Below are 16,989 nucleotides of genomic sequence, written 5' to 3'. Positions count from 1 at the left end.
CATGTGAAAAATCACATGGGTGCATAGAGTGTAAAACCAATAGAAATGAAGATAAAGATGTAATCAAAACCATTAGATAACTAAGAAATTGTATCAACTGCTAAAAATAGAAAGAAGAGCTCTGTGCCCAACAAACCTGTTTTTTGATGTAAAGTCAACTAGACTAGACAGTTTCTTATTTTTAAGTCATGTGTTTCAAAAAATTTAATTTCAAGGTCAGGCAAACAGCTCTGAATGCCCTGGCCGGCCCATCACTTTGTCTGTGAGGTCTGGTGTGTCATCGCCACCCCAAAGTTGAGGGCAGGCAGGAACATTCATTGGCTGACAGGCATCAAAGCACAACGTGCCTCAGAGTATTGTAATGCATCAGATTTTCAATGCACCGCAGAGTAAAAAGGTCACAACCCCGCGGCGGGTGACAACCTCCAATTCAAACGCCTGAACTAGAAGCAGCTGATGTATGCGGGCCAGGCCAGGCTGTTTTTCTCCGAGAGAGCTTCAGGTAAGGCCACACACGCTGCCTGTGCTCGTTTCAGGACGAACAATGATTCGACGATCAACTTTGAAGGACGCAGATGAACTGCGTGTAATTTGAAAATCTGCCATAGCATCACCTAAACTCTCAGCTGTCACTGAAGCTCAGGACCGTTTGTCATATGAAGACTACATGACTAATGGTACATGGAGACTGGCATGTTTATGACCTGCCTGAAGGCTGTGATCATGAGAGAGTGATAGTGTTCATAGAAACAAGGACTGGGGGAGTTCAGCCCTCAATCAACAGAGCTGACAAAGAGGCCTTGGGGGATTGGTGCAAAGTGTGAGACTCCCATCGAAGGGGACTAGCAGGTGGATTGGGCACTTCAGGCCACAGCTTACCCAAAGCAAGGCACAAAAGGCCTGCACTGCAACCTTATGCAAACCGCCAGCCAGATTTGGCGAGCCAGCCAGTAGCTGCTGCTACATCGGTGGGATGCACGATTCAAAGGAAAAGAATGGAGTGACTAGATATCACAAAGAGGGATGCCAGAAAACTGGTATCTGGGGTGAAACAGATGCTTCAATGTATTTTTCTTTTTCGACTTTAAAAGTTGGCCATGCAAAATCCAAAAATAAAACAATAAAGAAAGGGCCTGTCCTCTGCTTTCTTTCCTAAACCATGAGCTAATAAAAAAAATTCCTGCAGGGTTAGGAAAATGAGTACTTAGAAATACCCTGCACTCCCATGGGAGTGTGTGGCTGATGGACAGTTGCGTAATTGGGCCATGGGGGGCCTCAGTAAATGGTTCAGTGAATAACTCTGAGAGCCCCCGGCGGCTCATGACAGAGTGAAGCTGTAATGTGGCCTTATAGTCATGCTGGTGTGGCCACCCTACCTGTCACGGCCGGTGATTGATGCCCACGGGGTCACGCCACTTGCGGGGCCCTCACATAAGCCCCTCCAGCTGATTGAAAACACAGCCATCCACACAGGAGCTGCCCACACAACTGCTGGCTCCGCAGGTGTCCTGACCAATGAGGACATACACACACAAGCACACACTGAGATGAACATATGGGACTATGCAAGTCTACAAATGCACATTCATACAATGATGTGGGTCAACCATTATCTACAATTTGCTAAATTGTAAAAATCACTGAATGAATGAAAACCTTTTTTATTATTTTAGCGTTACAGAGAAAAACACAAGACAACCCGTCTCATGGAAAAAGACCTAAGACATGCAAGGCCAAAGCCATAAGTAAGAAATCAAGAAACCTTCAATCATAGAAATCATAGAACCCTTGACTGGGAGTACTGGGAACTGTTTGCTCTGATGATGATGTCTGTCTGTCCCTATTCTGTAGGGGACCCGATAAGAGGCAGGCAAATAAAAAAAGAAAAAATCAGGGCCGCTGGGAAAAAGTTCAACAGAAATTTGGAATTGTTTTTGCAAGACAATGCCCTGCTTTCTCAGTACTCCCTGACTCAGCAGCACCTGCATAAAGAGTGTGCCCTTCACCTGGAGGCTACGACCAGGGGGGAGATACGACTAGTGTCAGATTGTCACCTTGCTCTTGAGCCAAGAGGGTCACGTTGCCACGGATGAAGAGATTCTTGAGATCCCATCTAGGGTGATCTAATGCAAAACAGCCAATACCAGTCACGACTGGAGCGGACATTCTGATCTGAAATCGGCACATCAATAGCTGCACTCTCAGGAAACTGGCCAACAGTGACTGAACAAATGAGTGCCATACAAATGAAAAGTCAGGCTGGTGTTACAGAAGCCCAACACACACACACACACACACACACAAAAGAAAGCCACCATGATACAGAACTGACACCATATACAAAATAAAGCTACCAAAATGTGCGGCACTGGCTTTAGGTTAAGCAGTCGGACATAGTTAGTTGAAAGCTGGTTGTTATTTGACAAAGAAAACATTCTTTCTCTAGAACTGTAAGAACTTCTAGGTAACTAATACGCAATTAATTTTGCGTAAGATGTTTAATAAATGTAATATTCATGAAATAAATATTCAGTGTAATATCTGAACATTTCAGAGCCATGTAATCCTCTATCTCCTTGCACTAGGCTGACCTTGACTGTGTTTGCTGGTGAAAAGTTGTTGGAAGTCAGTCTTGCCCATGTGAGGAGAGCAGTAAATCACTGTTGCCCATAAAGGTGAGGTCAGCCATTCGCATCATGTGCCGGGTGTCTCTCAGCTAGCAGAGCCACGTGGGGATGGCCGCAGCTTAAGCTTCAGCTATGTTACCAATGTTTGCAAACCTCAGTGAACATATGTTTAACAGCCTTTAAAAGTACACACAAAATAAAAGCTTGGAGCAGCTTGGAAAATACAGTTATACAGAGCCCAAAGTAATATGCCTGATCTTATACTGTATCTGGTGTTAGGTCATAACTGCTGCTTCATTCATACCTACATCATTTTTGGTGGCTTTATCATTATGGCATACAAAATAAATATGCATGTATGTAAATAAAAAGAAACCTGATTTTCAAAATTGCATATATGTTTTTAAATCTTGGAAAGATTTGGATAACTCAAAATTGTATTATTATTGTATTGCATTATTTTGAAAACAGCAACATTAGAGGAATCATGATACAATCTCATATCTCCTCACAATATCTTCATAATATTCTGTCAAAAGACTCATAAACATTTCACTTGAGAAGCATGTTTGTCAGCTAAGGACTGGACACAGCAAAAATGTATCTCAACTCAGCTTTCATATCCTGAAGGGAAGGACTGAAAGTTGTCACAACTGCTGCCAAGAAACAATTTGATCTGCATCCGAAAGCTTTTATGACTTGTGTGGATTTATATGGTCAGCACTCTTGAAATTTATAGCCATGAGTTTCACAAAACCTGGATGATCCCTTTCGCTAGTTCACTGGGTTTTTCAAAATCATGTTGCAAATTTCTTGGTCAATAAAGTAGCAGATTCCTGCTCTAGGCAATTCAAGGCAAAAAAGCCAAGTATTTCTCTGCAAATAACTCGTAAAATAAGCATAAATAACATAACAAAATGAATACAGCATTCAACACTGTGTTTAATTGTTTCGTCACACCATCAGCTTACACAAACAGGATAAGACCCGTCAATTACACAGCCAAGTTCGACACCCGTTTTACGGTGTGCTGGTATTACACTTACATAGCAACAGAGTCATCACTCATGTTTTCATCTTAATGGTAATTTTGTCACCCAACACTGTGCCAAAAATGCATATGTTACACTTGTTGCTTTTTTTAAAGGCTTGCATCATGCTATGAAGCTGTCAACACTATTAATCTGGAACAGCAATCTCAGTTGGTCAATTTATAGTCGTGCATTTTCTCTTTGCTGTTTCAATGGCTTCATATAGAAGACTACATCCTGTAAGATACAAGGTATGACATTTCTTTTTTCTATTTCTTTTTTCTAAAGAAAATAAAAATGCTGTGCTTATCTGTAGCATAAGTCTCTTTCATACAGTTTACACTGAGACTGTAGCCTGAACATATTCTGAACACTTTATCTGAAATGGAGAGGAAAACATTAAGCGGTTGTTGGGTTAAGCGAACTGTTGTCAGTCAACGTCCGACAGCGACTACATTCTATTTGCAACTCCTTGAGGCAGACGAAAGACTTTGAGCCAAGGGCAACTGCACATACTCGCAAATTAACAGCTTGTAAGCAGGAATCAGTCGATCACATAAACACTTCTAATTCTGGCCACACCCCGACTCTGGTGGCTTGCATTAATAATACTGATTTAATCATTAATCCTCTAAATGTTGAAGCTTAGAGAATGGCTCTTTCTCCATAATTTATAGGCTGTTTTGCAACAGTAGTGAAATGGGGCAGCGGTGATTTATGAGGACAATGAGTCACTGTTTATTAATATGATACATACAACATTCAGTCATATCATTACACCTCAGCATATATAACTTGTGCAAGTAAAAGTGATTTAAATGTCACATAAACCAATTCATGTGTCAGTTCTCCACATCAGAAGGGGTGTCAAATTATGACTGGTTATACAAGACACTTTAAATCATCTATTAGGTGAAAGTCCTGGGCTATGACTTTTTTTCTAAAAGTATGCATAGTCACTGGAGTGCTCCTTAGAGGGGACCCTTCATTCATTTTAGTAGTTTTGACCATCTAAGGGGTGACAGAACTATTTCAGGCAACTGGAGCACTCAAATACATACGCACACAATCAGTCTCACACACACACACACACACACACACACACACACACACACACACACACACACACACACACACACACACACACACACACACACACACACACACACACACACACACACACACACACACACACACACACACACACACACACTTACTGCTTGCAAGCTTTTAGGGTCTGGTCTGACATATAACCCTTGGAGTTAAAAAAACATGGTGTGACTTCATCCTGAGAAAAATAGCGCACACTTGTAAGCCAGTTGCCCTGCCTCCAGGGACATGCGGGGCTTACAGCTCAATCCATCAGCTGCAGCCACTCTGGGCGTTTGGGCAGCGGCCCCTTTCATCCCGACATCCATTCACCTCCCCAGGGCTCCATTACCCAACACGCGCAGCCACGGCCATCCCACAGAGGCATCCTCACGCTGATACTCTGGTCAGAAAATTTAAAGTTTACATTTACAAGGTGAACTGTCGGAAGGATTTTTAAGAACCGATAACAATAACATCATTAATGTACAGTAGATTCAGAGAACATGTTTTTCTATTTGTTCAAATGGTTAATGGAGTCATTCTGCATCAAATCAGACAAGAATCCAGAAGAGTGGTTGCAGCACAGTCTCTGATTTTGCTCAAAGCCTGTCTGTAATATGTTTGGGTCTCAAGGCCTGTAAAATATTTTTGTTCTTTTCCATGTTTTCATATAGTTTTTTCTCCCTATACATTAAAAAACATCAGTATGACTGAAGCATTAATGTTACGGTTTGCCCCATTGATTTTCTATTAGGTCTTAAATTAAATAAATAAAGTGAAAAAAAAGAGTGATATTGAAGATATTTTATCCAAACACTATTTTATTTATACACACTTGGTGTGTATACATTTGTGTGCTATCTGCCAATACTACCCTTTATTAATGTTGTACCAGTATTTGAGGTCTCTACAATTAATGGCCATGAAGATATTAAGGATAAGGATTTCAGTCATGATCATAGGACTAAAATGGTATGTGGGGGAACAAGTAGGAACATGAAAATCTATGAGAATAGCTTAATATATGGGCATTCAGAGTTTTGATTTTTTAAAGGTTTGCGAGTGAAAAACGTCTATAAACTTGACAGCCAACCGCAAACAAACGTGCAAGCAGATCTAAGGTGTGCATTAATGATTCCTTCTTTCAAATGTGCTACAAAACATGTATTATCCATTTTACCTATGAAGTTTGAAAATGCATTTTGGGGCGTTTCTACCCCGAGTCCATGAACACTGGGGAGTGAACATGCAAATGAGATGTAGCTGCCTGCTGGGGTCTCCAAACCAACGCAGGTTTGCAGGTGTGCTGTCCCAAGTCCTTAATGGTGTGTTGTGCTGGATGGGTAGGCAGCCTCCATAGGGTTTCCATGTACTCGGGACACACTGAACAAAAGTAAACGCGGCTGCTGCTTGTCTAAAGTAATGTGCGATTGACTGTAGCCTAATCATATACCGAATGCAACTGGTTCTCCTTTGAAGCACTGAACATGCAGGTTGCTTGTTGCTCCAAATTTATAATTCGGGCCGTTTCCACCAATGAATCTAAGTATAGTATAGTGTGTATACTCTTTTGATCCTGTGAGGGAAATTTGGTCTCTGCATTTATCCCAATCCGTGAATTAGTGAAACACACACAGCACACAGTGTACACACAGTGAGGTGAAGCACACACTAATCCCGGCGCAGTGAGCAGTGAGGGGTTAGGTGCCTTGCTCAAGGGCACTTCAGCCGTGCCTACTGGTCGGGGTTCGAACCGGCAACCCTCCGGTTACAGGTCCGAAGTGCTAACCAGTAGGCCACAGCTGCCCCAAAAATCTACCCAGTAAATGTGCCTGTTTGGGCGTGTCTCCCTTCGCAGACTGAGCCTACCTAAACCATTCACTTACTCATACGAGCAAGTAGTAGAATATTATTGTTTCATTTGGCCAAATGGTGAAATGCTACTGAACTGAACATAAGGCAGGCTATTTGCTGTCATTTCAAATAAACTCCATTATCTGCATTAATCACAAATTCTCATAGATAGTATTTAGGTGCTTTTGCAACATCGGCATAGAGGATTGTGACTATGTTTTTAAACTATTCTTTAACTATTGCCCTTCTATGCTTTTATCAGCTTTTTCTGTTTGCTTTTGTTTATGTAAAGCACATTGAATGACCTCTGTGTATTAAATGTGCTATATAAATAAAGTTGACTTGACTTGACCTATTGTAATGCCACTTCAGCAATGTTTGACTAACCTTTGAGTATCAAACTCCACGAAATCACCGGAGTTGATGGTCGGAATGATCACGTCACCCCAGAGTCTGCTAAATCCTGCTAGGGTCCCTTTTGTACTAGAGACTGAGAGGGCCAAGTGAGAGGGCCTGTCATAGCCTGTCATTTTCCCACTTCCTACATTTACCCCCAATGGAAACGAGGCTATTGCAAACGCTGTGGTTAAATATGCTTTGGGGTATGAATTCATTTTAATAATCTTCCTAATGCATATTTGCAGCATTTCCAATAATAGCATTTGTTAAAATTATGATTTGGTTAAAAGGCTTTGGCTTTGTATTTATTTTTGTCAGAGTGTGTAAGAAAATATGATATTGATTGGTATGAATGTTTGTTTAATTTTGCCCAATAAAGTTGAAAAAAAAAAAATCAATTAGTTGTCCCTGCAGCCCTGGGTCTGATCGATATTGCAATATTTCAATTTCAATTTATTGTGCTTATTGCCATTCTTCCAAGAAACAATGCCGTTCTTCAGTAATAGTGGCTGCAAAGCAAAGCAAAACACAGACGCAGCAGCTGATTTTTGTTTGGCACAGTAACACAAATGGAATGCAGACGCAGGTGTAAGTTTGCAGTGTTCTACAGTACAACATTAACCGTGGCTCAGCCAATCATAAGCGAAGACCGGAACTAGGCCTATCAAAAGTTGTGGTTAGCTATACTTACTTCACTATGATGTAGTAGTCTCTCGACAACATTACATAATTCAAGTTTGCTGTGAAGTTTAAATGAATTGTACCATTGTGACAGGAGTACAAAGTAGTAGCCTAGAAATCTAGACGCGCCCCTAGCGGCAGCAAATTACATTTGCTGCATTTGCTGCCAGGGCTAGTCTAGCAACTCTCCGTTGGCTTGTGATCTCCAGAAATCGAAACTTAATCAGGCATTGAAATCGTGTATAGAGTCGTTTGGTGGGCTTAACATAATGATTGATGGCAGAGTTGCAACGATTTGGCTTGAATTCCCTGCTACTTGAAAACAAATATCCTATTGCGTCCTATTGCGTGCAGAGGGAATTTGAAATACAACTGATTATCCCGCCCCTCGGACTGAGCACTGCGAATGGTGAGTGCCCAGACCCTACATTTTAATGTGGGTCTGGCTCGCCAGGCTAACAAAGTAGTGATCCAACGGAAGAACACAGAACATTAGAGATAGCTTTTCAAAATGTCTGCCCTGCATTTGGCCTAAAGAGCACAGTGATCATGCATCTTGAACATCAATTCATGTCCCAAAATAGCCAAGTGCCTTCCAGTCCATTCAGTCTCTTGATTCAGGTTCTTTTTGCTAGTAATGCTAAACTGCGTCGTTCAATCTTCTTCTATCACCAATTTCATTCTCAAATTCTCTAGGACATTGTTCTTATTTTACATCCAATGAAATGATCGATCTTATCTAAAGATGAATTACTGTCTCTGCTGAATTACTGAAGCTGAGCAGCTAAGAGCTCTCCAGCTCAAGCTGGTGGGTGGTGAGCGTTCTGGCGCATATTAGTGGTGGTTAGTGAGGTCCCCCTTTACTTTGGGTGCCTTGATAAAGAGCTTTAGAAATACAAGTTGTTGTTGAAAAAATAGTGGCTGAAATACATAAAGAATCAGTACTTACCAGTGAAATGCCAAGGTCCTAGATGCGCTCCGAAAGAAATATTGCTGCTTTACACCCAATTTGTATTGCAGTCTTCACAAGTTGGTATCCGGGTAACTGGAAAAAAGAAATGAACAAATGGTGACATGTACCTACTTGTTAGAACAAGACTAATGAATGCTGCATTCACACTGATTATAAGATAAGATTTATGTGTTGTAAATGTGAAGGTTTTCAACACACAGTAACATGCTTATGATGTTAAATACTTAATATAAATATAACAAAGCACCATCTACACAAAAATCATTTCCAACACAATCCACATCCAACAAAGTGCTCAGGAGGAGTTCAATAGAAGATTCAACAATGTTCCATTAAAGGGACACCAGGCAACGTTTTCGTGTTAATTAATCATCTTCGTAAGTCGGTATATGGTTAAATGACTCATTACGGGGCGAATGAAGGCTCTCTCGCCCGCCCCTACTGCCTGTAGGAAGAATATCCCACTTGCAAGTTCGGTGTATCCTACCCGCCGACCGAAGCAGGATCAGTTTACAGCACAGAGGCAGGCTAACGAAACGCTAGAGATTGTTGCAAACGTGTGTATAATGGCAGAGCCGGCAAAGAAGCAGCGAAAACCCTTGACAGAAGACGCAAAGAAAAGGAAAAGAGCTTCAGACCGAGCGAGGAGGAGTTTCGTAGAGAAAAAGCATCAGGCTTGCCTGGTGTCCCTTTAACAATTGTTAACTTTGATTACTTACTTTTTATTACATGATGACTTCCCCCAAAGTTGACATATATTGAATGTTTTTTAACATTTTATTTTAATGGGAGAGGGTTTTAATGTTGGTGTGTGTCTCTCACACACACACACACACACACACACACACACACACACACACACACACACACACACACACACACACACACACACACACACACACACACACACACACACACACACACACACACACACACACACACACACACAGAAATACACTTACAGATTCTGCCTCCTGGTCCAGACCAGTGTCATGATGTTCCATTTCTTCATCACGAAACTCCTTAATTATCTATGTAAAAGTTTTTATTTTATTTTACTAATATCATTAATATTATCAGAAATTATACAGTTCTCCAAGGGTAGATTATTACAGTACCCAAGGGGTATTTCATACTCTAAGCTCGGGTTGGGAGACAGCCACACCTGCCTACCTGTAAAAGCCCTCTGTACCCCTCGGGGTCTAGCTCCATGAGAGCCCTGATCTGACTGTTGTAGTGCTCGGAGATGCTCTCCTCCACAGCCACAGTGCAGGCCATGGCCCCCGCCTTTCCCAGCAGCGCAGTAGAAGCCCCTGGTGTTGAACAGAGTAAAGTGTTCAGCAAATACATACAGTTAAACCCCCAAATTATTTGCAACCCTGGCAAATATCGATTTAATGTTCATTTTCTCTTGACCAATATGTTTGTTCTGGCTGTAAATGACACTGCCACACGCAGAAGGTTTTAAAACAATGTGGTAGGAAACCTGGAATCAAAACAGAAGTTTTTCAACTTTTTTCTTTATGAAAAATGGCATGTCCAACATTATTCATACCCTTCCTAAATAATCACTGGAAAAGCCTTTATTTGCCATCATGGCAACCAAAATGGTTTCTGTAATAACCAACACATTTTTTTGCATGCCTCCACAGTAATTTGACCACAACGTTCTTGCAACAGTTACCAGGTCTTTGAGTATAGAATGGTTCTTTGCCATCACTCTGGCCTTGTGCTTCCTCCATAGATCTTTGATGGGACTGGTCTGGACTTAACCATTTCTTCCCTTGTTTGGCTGTCTATTTGGGATTATTGTGTGGTTGAATGGTCCAATGTTACCTATTGGGGCAGATCTCTCAGAAGACTGCCTGATCTTGTCCTCCAGAATCTTAATGTAGCCCCTTGTTTTAGTGTTACCATTTACTTTGATAGTCACCAGGCCCCACTGGTTGAAAGTAAGGGTGTCACGATTTCGATTTTATTTCGAAATCGATCGAAATTACATCTCAATCTCGAACTTCGAACTTAAAAGTAGAATCGACGATGCAGCCACACCCCCAATGTCACGTCCAGCATGTATGCCAAGAGCACAAACACACATGCACGTGCTGAACTGCAGCGTCAACACTCCTCTAATTTTAGGCTGCAGCCAGTTAAAATATAGGCCTACACATCAACCTACCGAAATCAAAGCCCCTCTTGCTACTTTGAAATCACCGGTGTGGAAGTATTCGTTCATTCACGTCAATTAAAACTAACTTAGCCTACTCAACTTAGCAAGTGAAAAGATGGTCTAATTACAGTCCAAAGTTACTTTAAGGCTTAAAATGCAAATTTATAAGTACATATTCCATGAACACTAACCTTGGGTCCCTTCGGAGTGTGCTGAAACAATCAAATTAACATTCTGTGTTGTTTCATTTTACTATGTTCACGTCTCTGTTTTAGCCTAAAGTTCTGTTTACATTACAACCTCGCGGTTGGAACGGTTTCAAAATAAAAGCCCCCCGAAAAAGAAAAGGCCAAAAAGAGTAAATAACATATAAGGAATGCATTAATAGTAATATTTAAAAAAGATCGAAAATCGAATCGAATCGTGACTTTAAAATCGAAAATTACATCGAATCGAGGATTTGGAGAATCGTGACACCCCTAGTTGAAAGACATCCCAAAATAATTCTCAACCCACACTTGAAAGGGACATGGCGTCATTGGAGTTCAATGCTTCTTTTCATGCCAATCTCAGGCCATGTCCCTGGGTAAAAAAAAGCTCAATTCTTTGTCCAGGCGTGCTCTTGTAAAGGTTAGGCTGAGCTGTGCATGATTGGAGAAGAGTGATCCATGATCAGCATCCATGATTGACAAGTGGCCCAATTTGGGATATGATGTGAATTTCAACCACCAAAACACCATACCTACAGTGAAGATAGCTATAGAAATGTTTTAGTTTGCAATGGGGCCTGGCAACATGGTTAAAGTAAATGGCATCATGAGAAAAAAAGATTCTGAAGGAAAACCTTAGGCACTGAGCAGGGAACCATGACCTCATAGGCAGCATCAGACCTTTTAAACAATCAATGATCTGAAATATCCAGCCAAAGTGGGGGGAAAATGGTAAACAAGAAACATTATCAACATTTTTGAGAGACTCAGCCAGAATCCAGACTTGAATCTGTCAAAAAAAAAAAGCTGGAGGGAGGCCAGAGTGATGGCAAAGAACCGTTCCTGCCTCAAAACCTGGATTGTTGTTTAAAAGGTGGGGACATTTTTGAGATAGAGAGCCTTGGTAGCTATTATAAGAACCATTTGGAGAGCTGTGATAGCAAATAAAGAAGTTTCCATTGATTATTTAAAAAGGGTATTAATAATTGGACATGCTATTTTTCATAAAAATGTAAATAAAAAATATGTAAAAAGGTGTGGCAGTATCATTTAGTCAGAATTGACAAATAGTGGTCAAGATAAAATCAACATCAAATTGATATTGGCCAACGGTATGAATAATTTTGAGTTTAACTGTAGTTGATATATTATTTTTAAATAGATGTCTTAATACTCCAGTTAAAACACTTTATGTTCACTGTACTTTTGGTATTATCCAGTCAATTACCAAGCATGAAGCCAGCAACATTCCAGATGGGGAGTAGTGCTGTTGGCCGCACCCGGTTCTCACCCAAGATTTCATTAAATTTTTGTAGATGTTTTTTCTCTTGATCCCACATGTGCTGAAAATGTAATCCATTTTTTTTTTATTATTAATTTTGAACCATGGTGAACGCATGGCAAATCTTCATCAATCTAGGGAAATACTGAACAACAGTAAAAGGTGAAGTACAACAGATAAAATGAAGTAGGGCCTACAGTAAGTTGTAAACCAAAGTGATGAAGTTTGGGGAAGATCAGGGATTTTATAGGGGCCAAATTACAACGGTGATACTAGGGCTGCACGATATTAGGAAAACATGCGATATGCGATAACATTATTGAGTACTGCGATAACGATATAATTTGCGATATTTAAATATACTGCTCAAAAAAGGTTTTCCACACATTTTTGAAACCTTCCACCCTTTTCCCCATTCTCAAACTACATTCACAGAATGTCTGACAGTTCTTGCAAAATAAAACACTCGCCTCAAAAGTTTTACTTGTGCTCAGAACCAAACAGTGTCAGAGTACTGATCGAGTGTATAATTGAAGTGTTCCCTTAATTTTTTTGAGCAGTATATTTAATGTTTTTTCCCCCCATTCTGCTTGGGGGGGGGGGGGTAAATGTATAATTACAGAAATAAATGTATAATTTTCTACATAAACAATATAAAATATCATGTAGCCTAGGCTATATATGGCCTGATGGACAGCTAAGAGACCTGATAGGCTATCGAAGTTGTGTGGAAGATCGATCTGCTCCTAATCCTCATAAAAGACGGATGGACAGCCAATCTGAACACTTGTGCACCAACCAGCGGAATATTCCACATTGCCAGCCTTCGATGGGCCTAGCAAAGAAGCTACTTGCTATATCGCGGCAGTCATCTCAGTCTGTAACCTCATAGGCTGTGCATCCCACGCTACCGGCATGCCGACTACGAGGGCAGCGGAACGTGAAAGTAATTGGGCTGCAATCGCACAGTCCAGGCTAAGAAGTAGGTTAAACAACTTTTACAAATAACGAATCCTGATTACCTCTGTGCTGCTGTCTGAGGCTTTTGCTAAATGCAAATCATGAAATACAAGCCTTACAGACAGTGAAAGACAGATATCTTCTGATATAACGATAACGAAAGAAATTGTTTATTTTAACACGGTGGAGAAGGACGCATTTGCGCTGTGTTTGTAACACGGCATCCTTCATAAAACCAAAATATTCCCATATAACAGACGTGCTTTTCCTTTTAGTCACTAATTCCTCTTCACCCAAGTGTAGCCTACCTCGCTCGACTCACTGAGCCTGTCTCAAATCGCGTACTTCTGCACTTACAATACCTAATTTGAGTGCATGAGGGTGTTCACACTGACAATTCCAACGACACGAAGGGCGCTGCAAGTTCCCGGATGGTGCACTCATAACGGTCAAAAAGCTGAGTGTGCAACGCTCAAGGGGGCAGGCGAATTCCCGGAAGTAGAAGAATCGACGTAGGCTGGAGGGACCACCTCTCTGCTAACTCCCATAGAAGTCCATTAATTGTAGGATTTTTTTGAAATACCATAACTTCATAAAACATATATCCTGTGCCGATATTGTAGCTTCTGTGTAATCCACATAAACACTACAAAGGCAAAACAGACTCCACTACCTCGTCCTTAACGTTGGTTACCCGTAAGAAGAACGTTTAGCTTGTTCGGTTGGAGGGAAGCTAGCTTTGACATAATCTCTCTTTCGCGCTGTAGGGAGATAACCGTATTGTTTGGATAAGAAGCTCAGTCCACCTTACTGTCTATGACGGTAACTCATAAGCAAAACCTAGCATACACGACCGTATGTTAAGGTAAAGCATTACACAGAGGGAACCTAATAATAATAAAAAAGTAAACCTAATTTTTTTAAAAAGGGCATTAATCATTTCAGAGGTTTTCGATGGATTGACCGTAGGTCGGAAAAGTGGAAAGAAGATTAGCGTCAAGGCTATAACTTTGTTTTGTTTTAGCATGACTGTTTTTGAAGATGATCATGTATGGTAGCTTCAACATTAACTCGACTTGGTGAGGATGATAATACATAAATAAATGTTTATCTTTGATGACTTTGAAGGCGAAGGAAGTGTGAGAAGAATTTCTGTGTATCTATCATATGAGTTACAAGATTCAGTTCGATGGCTAACGTCACGAAGTTAAGTGTGAGTCTGCGCAGTACTGGGGGGACCAACTGAAAAATCGTTCTATTTGACTCAGTGCCCTCCCATTGAAAACGACGGAGTCTGTTCGTCCATTTCTTTTACTGTCTATGGCAACGCTGGACACTTTTCGCCCTTAACGGACGCCATCTTGGCCAGATAGCGGAAGGGGAGGGAGCGTTTTCAAACTCGTGGAAATCGCGGTTGAGAAAGCTGAAGCAGCAGCAGTGGAAAACAGACTTTACAGAGGTACAAGCAAGTTATAACATAAACGGTTCATGTTTTGACACAGTATGACCATGTCACTGTCGAGTTGAGGACGCCAATAAAGTTATGTTAAAATGTTTGCGATCGTCATTTCCGTGAAGTGCAGGGAGTTAGTGTTTGATATGAGACAATACTATTTTGTTAAAATTTGTGCACTCCGCCAGTACACAGTGCACATAGTGTACTACACGAAAGTGTACTCACGTAAGTACACCATTTGAGACAGACTCACTATCTTCAGCCATCACGACTTAGCTCCCGCTTCAACACCTAAAACACCACACACCTAAACTGGTAGGGGACGGGCTTCTTGGGCAGCATGACAGCATCGGTTTGGTAAAATATGTTGACATTCAGAATGTGAATACACCAGACTGTATGGAATGCGCACGGCACAGAAAATGTATCGAAATTTATCGAAAATTATGTAATCTTTGCGGTATGTCCATTGCAAGCGTTGATATCGCGATAACGATAGATTTTAGATATATCGTGCAGCCCTAGGTGATACCTACTGAACAAAAGCATGGTTAAAACAACACTCAGCAATACCTGAATAAGTGGCCCGGATTGAGTCCTTCCTAATACTGCCATCTGCCCAGCATATATGCGATTTGCACCATATTCACCTGCGTGGTCAACTCGCAACATTGCAGCTAGCAACGCTTTCTCCTCGCTGTTCCGAGGAGAAGGAATTACAGCATAGCCTCGGGAATATCGTGGTAAACACTCTGCTTGATACAAAGACACAACGACCATGAGTCAGTCTACCTCTCATTGAAAATAGTGTCAGCCGAATTAGCATGTAATAAATTGTATTAACGTTACTAATCTGTGTATTCATTTGACTAGCATAACTGGCGCTAATTTGCTTCCCAATGACATTTACGTTACCTGTTAGTTTGGAACGATTTATTCCTTGGTTAAACTGGCGGAACAAAATGATCGCTGAGGTGAACCCACGCATTTTTAAATACAAATGAAGACATACACTAAACAACCTTCAAAAACGACTAGAAATGAATGTTGCCGGAGTCATTGACATTTGGCAGATGATGTGGACAGGACATGAAGCGTACAAACATGAGGCGCACTTGAATGACGTCACATATCACAATACTTTTTTTTTTTTAGAAAGTAGGCTACAGACCTCATCTAATAATAGGCTACCTGTGGGGATAGCATCAAAAACAATTCCTTCAGAGAAAAATATATTGTTGAAGAAATTAAAAAAAAAGAAATATAGTTTGCCATCTTGGTTAAATCGCCTAATTGATTTATCAAGAGAATGTCAGGCCTGTTGTCAAACCATTGTTCTAAATTGATCTATTTTAATGCAGAACATATCTATTATTTGATATATAAAACCTGTGGGAACTCTTGTTATGTTTGGAGATTAAAGACCAGACCGGATAGATTTAAGACCAGACTGTATATATCAAAGAAGCCACTGATACCTAGTTATGCCTGAATAGATAACAGAATTATATAGCCTACACACCACAAGACAATTCCCATAAACTTTAAGCCTACCAAAAAGTTATTCAAAATATTTAAAAGCCTAACTTTAGACCAAAATGTCAAAAAAGTTGTAGCCTATTGCATAATCACACAGTAGACTACTATTCCTTGGAACAACCACAGATGGCGTTATAGGACAAAGCAAGCTTGTATGACCACCCCAGAATGTGTCTCTCAAATCAAGCTATCTGTAACGAGTTATTATGAAGACAAAATAAGAAAATAAATAGAAGGATAAAAGACTAGACACTGACAACAATATAAAATGTACCTAGCCACTACAAATGTACATTTGTTAAGAGTTTGACAGATTTTTTGAAAGAAATTAAGGTCTGCTGGGAACTGTCTGCAATTTGGTGGAAAATTGCACCTATAGAATTATTATTTTACGTGTGCCTTATTAGACTTCACTGCAGCAAACTTGAGATAACCTGGTCACAACAAAACAGGAGTATGCTACGTAAAGTAGGTCTAAAGACAAAGACAATGAAAGAAGCCAGATTTGTGGTTTGCCTTGTGGGCCAGTCACCTGGCTCATGTGACGTCTGGTTTTAATGTGGACTGGAGTAAGAAATACCAGACATATTTCACACCTGTGAAAGAAATCTGCTCAGACCTCACAGTCCAGCAGGGGCTGAGCACTATGGATCTGCCATGGCAGTGAGCAAACAGGGAGGGGGGGGCTGTGGCTGGGAGGAAGGGGATGGCACTGC

At 40.8% G+C, this 16,989-nt stretch overlaps 1 protein-coding gene across 2 annotated transcripts; it reads right to left on the bottom strand.

The window, feature by feature from the left end:
* Window positions 1-4,369: 4,369 nt before the first annotated feature.
* On the bottom strand, window positions 4,370-15,828 carry LOC143134452 (NADPH-dependent 3-demethoxyubiquinone 3-hydroxylase, mitochondrial-like). Of its 2 annotated transcripts, none has more exons than XM_076294867.1 (7): window positions 15,650-15,828; window positions 15,308-15,486; window positions 12,265-12,379; window positions 9,831-9,970; window positions 9,620-9,688; window positions 8,634-8,729; window positions 4,370-5,150 (listed from the first exon to the last, which is right to left on the bottom strand). In XM_076294867.1, the coding sequence occupies exons 1-6, from the start codon at window positions 15,720-15,722 to the stop codon at window positions 8,652-8,654; spliced, it is 654 nt and encodes a 217-aa protein (XP_076150982.1). In that variant the 5' UTR covers window positions 15,723-15,828; the 3' UTR covers window positions 4,370-5,150; window positions 8,634-8,651. The 2 variants fall into 2 exon arrangements, with proteins under 2 accessions (XP_076150982.1, XP_076150990.1); XM_076294875.1 differs by lacking the exon at window positions 4,370-5,150 and adding an exon at window positions 7,494-7,512.
* Window positions 15,829-16,989: the final 1,161 nt, after the last annotated feature.

This window comes from Alosa pseudoharengus, unplaced genomic scaffold, assembly GCF_046254945.1.
Source record: "Alosa pseudoharengus isolate Yale_2024_CS ecotype anadromous, Long Island Sound unplaced genomic scaffold, YU_APseudo_1.1 YU_APseudo_1.1_scf_1, whole genome shotgun sequence".
Lineage (NCBI taxonomy): Eukaryota > Metazoa > Chordata > Actinopteri > Clupeiformes > Clupeidae > Alosa > Alosa pseudoharengus.
This window is presented reverse-complemented; position numbering and strand designations above follow the sequence as displayed.